This window comes from Lonchura striata, chromosome 3 (genome assembly GCF_046129695.1).
Source record: "Lonchura striata isolate bLonStr1 chromosome 3, bLonStr1.mat, whole genome shotgun sequence".
NCBI classification, from domain to species: Eukaryota; Metazoa; Chordata; class Aves; order Passeriformes; family Estrildidae; genus Lonchura; species Lonchura striata.
The window spans coordinates 56,423,627-56,437,314 of NC_134605.1; the positions used below are offsets into that span (position 1 = coordinate 56,423,627).

Genomic DNA, 13,688 nt, shown 5'->3' on the forward strand with positions numbered 1-13,688 from the left:
TTGTAAGGGAAATGGGAAGGTAATTGACAAGGTCTTTTCTAAGGTTAAGGTTTATACTTGCTACTTAGGTACTTAATTCTGCTGAGTATTCCTGTGGATTCTTCTTTTGAATTGTGTTCTTCCGGTCAGACTTTACCCTTTCCTGCTTCAGTAGAAGTTGAATGTAAAATTTGTCACCCCAGACATAAATTCATTAGACCCTCTTACCTTAATTCAGTGTTTCAGATGATAGGCAAGATTCGCTATGACTGAAAATCAAAGTTTAGTTTCCATCAATAACATTGTCTTTGCTGGGATTACATTCATAAGGAAAATTTGAAAAACATACCTTGATTTTTTGGGGCACCTCTAACAGCTGATATAAATAAAAGAGTGGAAACAGGAAAGATTCAAAGGTGTTTTCAAATGTTATGTTATTCTCCAGAATTAAGAAATCAATATGGCAAACTAAAGTAACATTTCCTACTTTCCTTGCATCTGACATGGATTTTAATGCTGGCCAGTCAGTCGTGGGTTTGATTTTGGGAAGTGATTAAATTGCATCAAGTGTTTTCATATTTACATCTGACATTCTGTAGGATCAGCTTCCTTCAATCACTTGTTGCTGAGCATGGGCAGTTTGATGAGCTCCTGCTCAGGTTTTCAGACTGGATTAAGCAATTTCTTGCTGAACTACAAGCCACTTCAGAGATAAACACAGCTGATCAACAACTAGCTGCATCTCACAATAAGGTAAACTTCTGGATGTAAATATTAAAGATGGAAAAATTGTATAGTGCATTTGGCTATATACTCATCTAGAACTAGCAAGTAATTTATTTGTGTGATAACTAATATGCTGTTGCAGTCACATATAGACTTGTTATTTGACAGTTTTAAAGCAAAATTGTAACCCTGAATTTTTCCTACTGAAAATTCCTCAGTAGTACTTGTAAGTTCATTACTAAAATGTTTACTGAGCTCTTGATTTGAAGAAGAAAATCAGCTCTCCTTTCTTTCCCATAGAACCACTCATTGGAAGTTGAAAGTAAGAAAAAGGAGTTGCAAAGTCTGAAGGAGCATGTAGAGAAATTGGGTTCTTTCAGCAGCCCAGACGATCAGCAGACATTACAGGGAAAGACTGAAGATTGCTTTCAGATCTTCCAGGATGCAAGTCAAATAACTAGCCAAAGACAGGATGCCCTGGATCAGTTGCGAATATTCCTGGGGCTTCACAGTGCTCTATCAGGAGTGCTCCAACAGCTGAGGCAGACAGTGGAGAAAACAGGAAATATGGATAAAGCTAAATCTGAATTACTGGAGAAGGAACTCAACGGTATTATTAAGGATCTTAACAAGTTGGAATCTGATGCTATCAGTCTGGATGGTTCCCTTACTAAGGCTCAATACCATCTGAAACACAGCATTTCTGGGCAGAGGACCTCCTGCAGAGCTATGGTGGATAGTCTGGGTGTGGAACTGGAGGCAGTTCAAAACCTGCTGGGAACCAAACAAAGTGAGGCAGAAGCTCTTGGAGCCTTGCAAAGATCTTTCATGGAGCGTAAAGAGCAGTTACTGAAGAGCATTGAAGATACCGAGGAAAAGGCTGACAAGGAAGGCCTGAAGGAGACAACACTACAAGCCCTCCAGCAAAGGTAAAGACATTGGCACATTCACGCTTGATTGCAATCTCTAGACCTTTTATGATTCATTGGAGGCATGTGTGTGTTTTCTTCCTGGGTTCTTTGTTTCTTGCCAAGTGTATGTATCTACTTAATAAAATTTTGTAAGTAAGTGAATCATTTGGATGCACAAAACACTGATAATCTTTCATATTGAAAGAACAGTTGTGAAAATCTACATCTCAAAAATGTATTTTGTCCAAATGAATCTAAAATCCAAGCAGCTATTAGAAATCCTATATAACATAACTATTTCTACCTTGCAGAACTGAAGATTGTGCATGGGATGATGGAATTAAAAACACTTATTGTAATAAAGTATTAATCTAAATATCTGAGTATATTTCCAGGTGACTGTTTGAAGGGAAAGTACATATATATCTGTATGATTTTATAGTACCATATATATCAGAAAAATCACATTCTGAGCCGAGTTCTAGCAGAAAAAAAAAAACAAATTCCTATATTGTAGGAAATACTAGAAAAAGGAAGTTTTATGCACAGTAATGCTAAGAACAACTGTTTCATTCTTTCTTTCTCCTCTCTCTTATCCAAAAAAAAAAAAACCCAAAAAAAACCACCTACACAAAAAAAACACGTAAATATGAGTAAATTTGAAGCCAGTCTCTTACCTTACAGATTGAGGATCTTTAACCAGTTAGATGAAGAATTGAATTCTCACCAGCATCAACTCCAGTGGCTCATGGACAAAGCAAAACAAATAGCCCAAAAAGACATCACACTTGCTCCTGAGAGTGACAAAGAGATAAATCGCTTAGAATCTCTGTGGAAGGACACCAAGAAAGCTATACATGAAAAGTAAGCAGGTCTTTAGCTTAAGCTAAGAAAGGAGAAGATGGGGAATGAGACAAGTTATTACATGTAATATCTTCTTACTATATTAGTTACAGTGAAAAAGAGAACTTGTAGGTTAAATACTTAGTAGAAAATGGAAACATATTATTAGTAAGAATATTTGTGCCAGTTGTACTTACACTATTAATAAGGACACAGATATGTTCTCAGTATGACAGATATACATTTATTACATACATGCTATATTGCATGTAATTGTTTTCTGAAAGATAAGAATTCTCCACTGAATTTTTGCTATCACTCTAGCTGGCACATATTCTCCTTCTAGCACAAATTTTCATTCCCTATTGGTTATGTGTTTCTGAAAGTTCTCTATTCAGTGGTCCTAGATAATTTTTAAATTTTTCTGTCTGCTCTAGGGGACAGGTTTATAATAATCATTACTATGTAATCAGTTACAGTGTTTGTATATGCCACATGATCAGATGATCAGTTTTATCAATGAAAGTTGATAACAAAAGAAGCTAAACAAACCAGAGGAAGTTTTATCATACCCTTTTCTCTGTCTTAACTGTCTCATTATTATCTTTAAAGAAAACTAGTATTTTCTCTCTAATATAGACAAAATTATAGACCCTCCTGAACCTGCATATTTTGGAGAGCTCTTTGGAGCATTCAGAGAAGAGCCAGCTAAAAGAGTTGCTCCTCTTTTGTGACAATGTCATGTTTCCCAAAATCCTTTCATTGAAAAACACTGTTTTACGAATAGACATTGCATATATCCAAAGTATCAGTTTTGCTTCTCTCTCTTCAGTATAAACATGAGGAATGGATTGAATAGATCTTTTTCCTTCATCCATTGCCTGAGCATAAATAAGGCTTCCTAGAGAGAGGGTGAGAAAAAAATTAGGCTTGTTTTTAGCAGAAGGCTGATTTATTCTCAGCAGAAGGGAGGTAAGTTGAATATAACATTTTAGTCCCAAAAGCATGCATCTGACAATTGGAGGACAAAATAGGCAGACCTTAGTATGCATTGCTTTAGTCTTTATTTCTGTTTCTTTTTACCCAAAACCCACTCCGTGTTAAAGAAACAAGTTGTAGGGTTTGGGGTTTTTTTTAATTAACTGTGAATGGCACAATCATTATAATGTAGTTGTCAATCAAAAAGGTGTTAAACTTAGGAACTGAGAAACGAATTCTTGTTCTAGTCTTTGTTTTGCTGAAGTCAGTTGCTTTAGTATATGATATGAGATGGCAATTCACATTCAGGTCTCTTCAATAAGATGTTTTGTGATGGATTGACAGTGATTTAAACAAAAAAAGTTCATATTTCCTTGGCTGCCCAGTTCATGTTTAGCACTGCAGTCTGGTTTTCCCATGGTGAATTGCTATGTCATGTTCTCTATCCTTCAGAAACATGACAGCAAGTGGTACTAACACAACTTTTTCATATTACAGAAAGGAGCAGTCCTGCATTCTGATTGATCTGATGAAGGAATATCAGAGCTTGAAGTCAACAGTAATGAAAGTCATAGACAGTGCTAACAGTGCTTCTGTGACCAAATCCATATGGAAGGATCAAGAAGATGTCAGGCGAACATTATCAAAGGTAATGACATATATTTTCCTTTGATAAATTTTAATGATTTTTTTTTATTAAATAGACTTTTTTGTTGTTTTAAAGATGCCCTTGGTCTGTGTTTAAACTCCTTGAATTTACTGTCAAATCTTGTAACACTGATGTTCAGAGTTTAAATTGTACTGATTATGATGAGGAAAGTACATAGCCCTTTTTTGCATTTTGATGAGATCTATTAATCTGTGTTAATGGAAATGCAGATTCTTAATATATCAAAAGCATAAGTGGAAATTAGTGGAAAGCTCTTTATATAAAATACATTGAGACTATATTACTATCATAGTATGAAAGGATAGTTCTAGTCAACATATTTCAATGTTTTTCTATATTGGGTAAATGTTGGAATAGATAAAAGGCCACAAAAGAACATGAATTGTATGCATTTCTGATGTGCAAAATATTTATGTCTGTCTCTTTCCCTGAGAGGACTTCTGCCATGGTGTAAAATGTTGATACTAGCTATTGAGCAGAAATAAGGTATTTGGATCCCTACATTGTATTAATTTCACTGGATTATATTTAAAAAATAATAAATTCTTTTGTCCATCAGCCTGCCAGGACAAACAGTCCTGAGTTAAATTCTTTCTGCTCCTTTGGAAGGTAATTTAATTTGGAAACCTATTGAGCTCTTGATTCAAAATCTTTCAGTCAGATTAGTATAAACCTTATTCTAAACTCTGAATTTATGGCCTCTTTCTAATAGATAATCTTAAAAGAACAAAAAAGCCAGAACAGAGCTCATCAGTCTAAAAAATAATCTCATGGAACTTCCACATCATTCCTTTGAGACTTGGGCTGAGGACAATTCCCTGCTGCAGCCATGGCCACATCCAGGCCTGAAGTTCGAGTGCAATAAATGATTTGGCTGGAGTGCATACAGATTAGTAGTTTATTGTTAGTGCTGCTCTCTAGTACTTACTGTAGAAAAAAACCATAAGATTCTTACTGTGATCCATTCTCAGCATCTCACCTTTTCAATGACAATATTTTAAATATTTCCCCTTTGCCTAGGGTTGCAAACTTAGTAGCCCTGAAGATTTTGTCTAGTTCCTTTCAATAGTCATCTGTACTTTTATTTTCTAGAATGTGTAGTAGTGATGGCATTTTTTAATCCTAAATTTTATTTGCAACACCCTCTGTTTACCTTGCTATAATTCCTGAAGTAATTTTTTCAATAATGAAGAATGGAAAGACAAATAGAAAAATGAAATTTCCCTAACTAGAAAATATCTGGTTACCAAATGGAAGAAATTCAAAATTTGTTACTGCCACTTGTGCACTTTATTTATAAGAACAAGTATCCTATATGATTATGCTCATGAGAAAACCATGTCAGTTGCTTTGTATTTTGTGGAGTAGTTAAATATTAGATATGAGAATTAACAAATACATGGCACAGTGCTAGGGATGCGTACCTGGAGAACTGATTTTTCTTTCTTTCTTTAAGGCTTCATTAAACAAGCAAATATTTATTTCCACAGCATGAGGCTGCCAAGAATGATCTGAGTGATAAACAAAAAGACTTGGATATTTTCATTAATAAAGGGAAACATTTGTTAGCAGAACTGAAAAGAGTGCAAAACTGCGACTCCACGGCACTGAAAACAGATATGAACTCCACGGTGGACAAATGGCTAGATGTAAGAATCTGGTGTTTATATGACAAATATAGTTTTTAAGTTTGGCTGAGTTTACAATATTTCTATTTCCTTAGGATCTAAGAGTACAATTGTTTAGTAAAATTTATTTGGAAATATAACTCAAAAATCTTAGAGGGATTTAGTGTCCACTGTATACACGAAGATGTGACATCAATTTGATAGATTTTAAATTATGTATTACAGCAGTGTATGAATTCTACTATTGAAAATTTGCTCACTGTGCAGTTCCAAGCATGAATTTGAGTTGGACCACACCTAATGCATACCAGCAATACTTTATTGAAGTAAATTGGAGTAATAACTATGGCAGTAAATTACATTAAGCTAAATATGAACATGTTGAGAAAGACTTCAGTATAGGAGAGAAACATAACATAAAAACTTGCTATAAAATAATGGATTGGTTTGTGTTGGAAGGGACCTTAAAGGTCTGGTTTCAACCTCTTGCCCCCAGAGCAGGGGTATCTTTCACTACACCAGGTTGCTCAAAGCCCCATCCAACCTGGCCTTCAGCATTTCCATGGGTGTATCTACAATGGCTCTGGACAATCAGTTCCAGTGTCTCACCTCCCTCACATTAAAGAATTTCTACCTAATGTTTTATATTTTCACATTCATACTGCTTTAGTACCAAATTCCTACAGTATAATAAAAACGATAAATGTAGTTTTTTTGAAAAATAAAGTTTATTTGAACATTAAACTCTTTGCCAGCAAAAAAAAAAATATACAAATATTTGCAAAGAAACACTTGAGATTTGTGTTTGTTTTATGATCTGGGTAAGTAAATTGAAATTAGAATTCAGAGCTTAGAACTAAATCCATGAAAATTATTTTACCCAGGCTTACTAATTATTTTTGATGCATTTTTCTTATAACTGTCTGTAAAATAGAATCTAACATTAATTTGTGAATGGTATTGATATATTATTCTTTCCTAAAAGGTGTCTGAAAGGATTGATGAGAACATTGACCGACTGAGTGCAAGCATGTCTCTATGGGATGACATCCTGAAAACTGGAGATGAATTGGATGGATGGTGTAACAAGTGCATTTCTCAGCTGAATGAAGGCATTAACAACTTCAGTAACAGTCAGAGAATGGAAGTCCTCCTGAAAGATTTCCAGGTTCGTACCCAGTGAATAATATGTTGTGGGCCAAAATGTCAAGTGATGTTCAGCAGAGAGAGAAGTGCTGTTGTAGACCTCTGTGTCCTCCGTTCAAGTGGTGGTACCCAACAGCTAGCTGAGAGCATTCCTGCCCTTTTTATTTGAAGGTGCTTCCAACAGAAACAAGAATGGCACGTCTTACAATCTAAGTTCCATAGTTATTTTGGCTCCTGCAGTTATATTTGGTTCTAGATTGAATTCTGTTCCAGCAAAAACCAATGGAAATTTTAGACAACTTCAGCTAAAGTTTACCAAAAAAAATGAATAGTTTCTAAAACCTCATCCAGGAGAGTATGTTCTCCAGACAATAAAAAATACATCAGGCCAATCACAGATTGAGCCATATTCTACTTCATTTGGACTAAATTATGTCCTTAAGAAGATGCACAGTGAACATATTCAAGAATTGTGGTAGAATGTAAGCATTGATAAATCAGTATTTTGCTCAAGGTTAAGCTTTATCAAATGCCTTATGCAGCAATCCGACCACCTAAATTCATTGCTGTTAAAACTGATTTGGAGTAAAAGCAGACTACCCAAACCAGAGGTGTACTTGATATGCAGGAGGGCCAAAATAGCAGATGTGATCACTGAGCATGCTTTTACAGTCACAGAATAGATAAAACCTTTTTTAAGGCATTTATTTTTGCAAAGAGGAAGAGCAGTTCAGTGATAGCAGGGTCCTACCCTTTCAGCAATCAGAAATAGATGAGCATGGACAGCAACAATAAATTTACCTCTTCTGTGGTCCAAATCAGTGGTCACTTTATTCACTGCCCACCTAATATTATATCCTACCTAGCACAAAATACCCCTAACCATTCCTGTGGGCATTCAGAGCAGATGTTAAGTTTGGCAATTTAATCCTTCAGTGGAACCAAACACCCCCAGTAGATACTTCCAATCAAATAAACAATGAGACCTTCATCTCTATTTTCCCAGTTTTAACAAACAAAATCTTTTAGACCATTTTAAATGCTATAATTTGTATGGTTATTTTAAAGGAGGGGAAAATTATTCTGAACTGAGACTAATAAGGAAAAAGAGATGGGAGATTTTTAGAGTACAAAATTAGTACACAATGTTTTCTCTCTGGTTGCTAAACTGTGTTTACATTTTCTTTCAACTTTGAAATTGATGGAGCAAACTTCTGAAAGTCTAAAAGCTTTTTGTAATTTGGTATGAAACTTTCACCACATCTCTTTTACAGTCTGAAGTCAAGAATAAAGAACTGAAGTTGGAGCAACTTAGTTCCAAAATTTCAGAACTCAAAGAACTGACCCATAGTCAAGAGCCTCCTGCAGATCTCCAGGTAAAATAAAGGCATTGGTAACCACAGATTGTGTTCAAATAACCAAGAAAACATTCCATCTGAAATTTTTCTTTCCTACACCGCCTTTTTCTTTCAAGGTGACAGATGTAGCATTAATATTTATATGTAGCATAACTATTCTTTATTCATATTTCTCTAGGTAACTTGGATTTTTTTGTACCAACAATATGTCATAAAGTGAACATTAGGGTTGTAGAAGTATTTTGTAATAAATCAAAATAGAATAGTTTATAATGTAGCTGATGAGATATGAGACTGTAGATATTATCTACACTGCACAACATTAAGCCACATCACATGTGAGTTCATGCAGTTTGTTTCCTTGAAATGATTATAAGGCAGTAAAATATGTTCATTTGCTTTGTTAAGAAAAAAGTGTTCTTTAGTGGACTAGGATAAGGGCCGTAAACTAGCTCTTAGAAGAAAAACAAAAAACAGTGAACACAAAGGTGAATAGCTGAACTCTTTTTTTGGGCAGATACTTATTTCTATGTTCTAGGGCAGTCAAAAAACCAAAGTATGACTTTTTTGGCAGTTTGATTTCAAACAGAACTTGGTACTTGATATTATTAGCTTAATGTCAGAAATTTAAAAAAATAAACTGACTTCTGTAACTTCCATGGGCAAGGATATATCTTGAAACATATCATGTTTTAATGGAAGCTAATGTAACACTCAAGTCTTGCCCACATTTTGGAGCAGGCTGCCTAGGGAGGTTGTGGAGTTGCCCTCTCTGGAGAAGGATAAAGCCCATCTGGTTGTGTTTCTATGTCTCTTGTAGCTGACCCTGCCTTGGCAGGAAACTTGGACTAAGGAATCTTCAGAGGTCCCTTCTAACCCAAAGGATTCTGTGAATCTGATCTATATACAGTACCATATTATGACTGATATGATTTACTTCTACTAGTGATATGTGCTCAGTTAACATCTAGTATAATTTTGCATATTCCTGTCTCTGAACAGGTTAAGGGGGCAAAATTCTATCTTATTTTTTGTACTGTCTTCAATTTTCACCTGCCTTCCACTGAGATACTTTGAGCCTCAGTGCTCTTAAGGCTCACTTAATTGATATTTCTTTTTATCAAGCTATTTGAGTGTAGGTCATGTTCTGTATATATGGCAAATTAGTAAAGGAGACATATCAACAGTTTAATTTTTTCAGAGATGGGTAACAACTGCAATAGTTTGCAGTCTGACTTTTTGTAAATTAGTATCCCTTCTTTGGATTATTGTATACCTAAGACTTAATCCTGAATGGTTGTAATTTTGTAGGTAAGTATCTCCAGTTACTGTAAAGAGTAAAATTTACAGTAAAGAGAGCAAAAAATTATCATTTTGCAAAAGAGAGCAAAATTATCATTGTGTGCCACTTTCCTACCTTCCATTTTTTCTATAAGCATTAGTTGTAATAAATATTTTTATTGTTAAATGCCTTAATACATGACATTTTGGTTTTAGTTTATAGAATCAGATTTGAGGCAGAAGTTGGAACATGCCAAAGAAATATCAGAGACAGCAAAAGAGACACTGAAGGATTTCAGTACTCAGAAGATGCAGTTACAGAAGCTGGTTGGTCAGATAACAGACTGGCTAACTCAAGTGGAAGAGACACTGCTAAGCTGTGCACGTAACCTGGATCCTGAAGCTCTAAATAAACTAAAGGTCAGTGCTGAAGAAAATCAACATACTTTTCCTTATGCATTGATCTTTGGGGATTTTTTTTCTGAGCTTTATACTTAATTTTCCTTTGATAAAAAATGCATATCTCCTGCACAGCTGCTAGAATATTAGCAAATAATACAGTGATAATTTTTTAGGAAGTTGCACCAATGAACTAAAGTTCTAATTCATTAACTTTATACAAACCTTTTAGAAAATTTTAATTAATAACATGGTCTTGTGTCAAGAACTGGCTTTGTTACACTGAGCTCCTTGGTCATTACTCCAGCATGTTTGCAAGTGCATTGACTCCCTTGTAATAAGTTATGAAACTCATAGCACATCACAGTAAAAGACACTGGTCCAAATTCAATTTTGATACCAACTTCTACCTCAGAAGTCCTCCTCAGTCATTAAATAAAAAAATCCTTTTTTCTACATCCAAGTGATCTCTTGACTGGATGCAGTTATGCCCATCATAACATGACTAACCACAAGAAGGTATTTAACTGTGAGCACAATTAATATTGATATACTAGCTAATTCACGTTTAATTTTCAGAAAATGTTTCAAGTTGTGTGTAAAGTCCTTCTCATTCAGAAATCCTGCCAAATATCAGTTGCATCATACTGCATATTGCATAGTCATATTGCATCCCACATGTACCATCAGACTTTGCTGAAAATATCTATTTCTAGTCAATATGCCTTGAAATGTATTTATTTATAATAGAGTAATAAATCACGAGAAATAGCACTTTTCACATTTCTACAATGGCTCTTCAGTTTCAAGGATTCATCTCACTTGGAAAATTCAGGAAACACAATCTAGTGCCTCTTCCTTTCATTGTGTCTGGGATGACTTATAGACCACAGGAGGAAAGAACATATGGCAGGAGTAGAAATACTTGATAAAAAGACAGTTCTTTTGTATCACTATAAATATCGTATTTTCAGGAAACACAAAAGGACCTTCAGCTCCGGCAAAGCAACATTGATTCAACCCGGGAGATGCTCAACAGTCTCTGTCGCAAGTACCATTCGGTAGAGCTGGAAGCTCTCGGTGGCACTGTCACTTTGTTAATAAAGAAGTATGAAGCTGTGAATCTGCTCTGTTCCAGAACACAGGCCAGGATGCAGGAGTCCTTGGAAAAACATTTCCTGTGTGAGTCCTCAGGCTGGTTCATATGAGTGAGCCCTTAGCCCACAGCCGTGAGTCATTCTGGAGTCTGACAGAGATTCCAGTGACATCACTTCCAATTACAACTTTATTTTTATATAGGGCCTCTCAAAAAGTCCTGTTACCAAATGTTTATTGGATAACTGGTATGAAACAAAGCATTTGACATAAACAGAATTCAACTATAACCATGTAATATGCATGAAAATGCACCTTTCCTCACTATTAGCAACCCCCTCTATCACATAAATACACTTTGTTTATTGCAATAAGGAGAGATACATAACCAAATGGAGATATTTATAATGTAAAAGCACATCTCAAGTCTTTCCTGGGCTCTCTGGATAGCCAGTAGAGAAAAGTAAGCAACTTTTAATCTTATTTATTAAGATACTGATTTTGATTTTATCTAGCATGAAACTGGGATGTGTCATAAACTGAAATTGACTGTCAAGGGCAGCCTGTTCAAATTTGGATGTTTACAATGGAAATACCTAGTTCCTTATGAAATTAATCCTACTTTCAAGGTTATTGAAGACAAACAGTCTTGTTCTCTTAGCTTTTATACACTGTTCCTGAAGGATAAAATAATTGTTTAAAACAGCTGTATAATACTGTGGATAATGCTGTATCTTAAAAACTGTTCTCTTCTCTATATTTTTTATTAAATAAGACTCTATGCAAGAATTTCAGGAATGGTTTTCTGGTGTGAAGGCTGCAGTAAAAGAATCATCTGACAGGTCTGGGGACAGCAAAGCCATAGAGTCAAAGCTACATGACTTGCAGGTATAATGTACAAATTAAATTAAAATAACCAGTAATTAAAAATTTAGGATAAGAACCAATAATATCTCTAAAATAATTCATAGATGCTAACACACTTGTTTTTGCTCTTAAGAAGGTAATATAAGAATGGTTTGAGGCAGCAGTATATACTGTAGGGGGAATACAGTCAAAACTGTGGTCCCTGTTCTGAGAGATCAGAATTTAATTTCTGGGAACTAACTATATGTGTATATAGTGTATATATAACTCTGTGTAACTATACTACTCTTGTTTCTGACTATTAATTTTTTTCTTTTATTTTTTTTCTTTTTTCCTTCTTTCTCTTCTTTTCCTTTTCCTATTTTTATAACACTTTTACTTATTCAACATTTTATATTAATACTGATGTGTCAAATATTATATGTATATAATTTTGATGAGACAGAACATAAGTAGCAGATACCTATTGTAAGCAGCCCTAATTCCCGAAATGTGTAACATCTTCAACAGATTATTAAACTTCAGAGAAAGCCATGACTACCTTGGGATCAAATAAGAAAACTGAGTGCTGTGGATTGCAGCACCACTTAATAAAATTTCATTTGAGCTGTTTAGAAAATTTTCCATAGCTAAAAATGGCTCTCATCTTCTTGGAGAAATCTGATCACTTCTCACGGAAATATTGCTTGTCTTTAATTATCAGATTTTATGTGTTTAAACTATATTCTTTCATTGCACAGGGTGTGCTGGATTCTATTAGTGAAGGACAGAAAAAATTAGATGCTGCCTGCAAGGAAGGAGAAAGTTTATATGGCTGTTTACCCAAACCAGTTGTGAGCCATATTCAGGAGCAAATAGCAAAGTCTAACCAGAACTTCCAGGAATTTCTCAACCAGTGTCTGAATGACAAGAAAGCCCTGGAAGCTTGTGCCTCATACCTGGGAAAGTGAGTAATACCAGTCGTCACAAATAGACTAAATGGTTAAATGGTCTGGCTTCTAAAGTGCAGGGCAAAAACCAAAATTATTTCCAGTTGCTCTAGACCTGTTTACGTTTTCTTTGGATGTATTTAAGAAAAATTGAAGTTACCTGATAAAAAAAAATTAACAAGTCTTGCTCCAAAGGCATCAATTTGGTTAAAGGCTGAAAGGTCAGGATCATATATGCAGAAGTTCCGTGTAGCTTATGAAACTCCAAAGCAGCAGTTGAGATTCCAGTAATTTAAATCCCATTTTCTGGACAGAAAATGTGTGATGAAGTTAATTTCTGCCCTGGTGTTTGTAGATAGTATGCATTGTACATGTGCCTGTTCTCTTACATTCCAACTGCACATACTTCCTAAGGAGACAAGAAGAAAGCACCCTTAAATTACTGCTTAGGGTTTGAATTTTGAGCGTTAAAATATTTTCAGATCTAACAAGATTCAAAACTGTTGCTAATTGAAAGCAAAGTTAGTGCAGCAGTAATGGGTAAAACAGCAGGATGAGAGGGTGTGCCTGCATGTAAGAAGAAGTTTTCAAGCTCATGGCCAGAACTTGTTTTACTGAGTTCTGAGCAGTCGATTCCAATTCTCTTCTGTAGGTGAAATTAAAAACAGCACTTCAGGAGTTCTGCCCATAAATGTTGACCAAAAAAACACTTTTACCCACTGTTTGTTCTTAGACTAAATTGTTATAAGAATTTGAAAAGAGCTTTATTTTGGTCTGCTTTATTGAATCTAGTAATAAATAAAAGTACTGCCACTTTAAGTTTTGGAGGCTTCTGGTCTGCCTGTAGTTCCCATGTTTTTGCTGAACATTTTTAGAGA

General features: G+C 35.0%; 1 protein-coding gene across 20 annotated transcripts in view; it reads left to right on the forward strand.

The window, feature by feature from the left end:
* Positions 1-13,688, forward strand: part of SYNE1 (spectrin repeat containing nuclear envelope protein 1) — a 290,658-nt gene that overhangs the window by 116,031 nt on the left and 160,939 nt on the right. For 19 of the 20 annotated variants that reach the window (XM_077782169.1, XM_077782171.1, XM_077782168.1 and 16 more), the window contains 11 exons: positions 579-732; positions 1,006-1,634; positions 2,301-2,480; positions 3,936-4,086; positions 5,598-5,756; positions 6,721-6,903; positions 8,156-8,257; positions 9,737-9,940; positions 10,894-11,101; positions 11,790-11,902; positions 12,622-12,827. In XM_077782169.1, coding sequence (XP_077638295.1) covers positions 579-732; positions 1,006-1,634; positions 2,301-2,480; positions 3,936-4,086; positions 5,598-5,756; positions 6,721-6,903; positions 8,156-8,257; positions 9,737-9,940; positions 10,894-11,101; positions 11,790-11,902; positions 12,622-12,827 — 2,289 coding nt within the window. The remainder of the gene's footprint in view (positions 1-578; positions 733-1,005; positions 1,635-2,300; positions 2,481-3,935; positions 4,087-5,597; positions 5,757-6,720; positions 6,904-8,155; positions 8,258-9,736; positions 9,941-10,893; positions 11,102-11,789; positions 11,903-12,621; positions 12,828-13,688) is intronic. The other variant, XM_077782181.1, reaches the window with a different exon arrangement.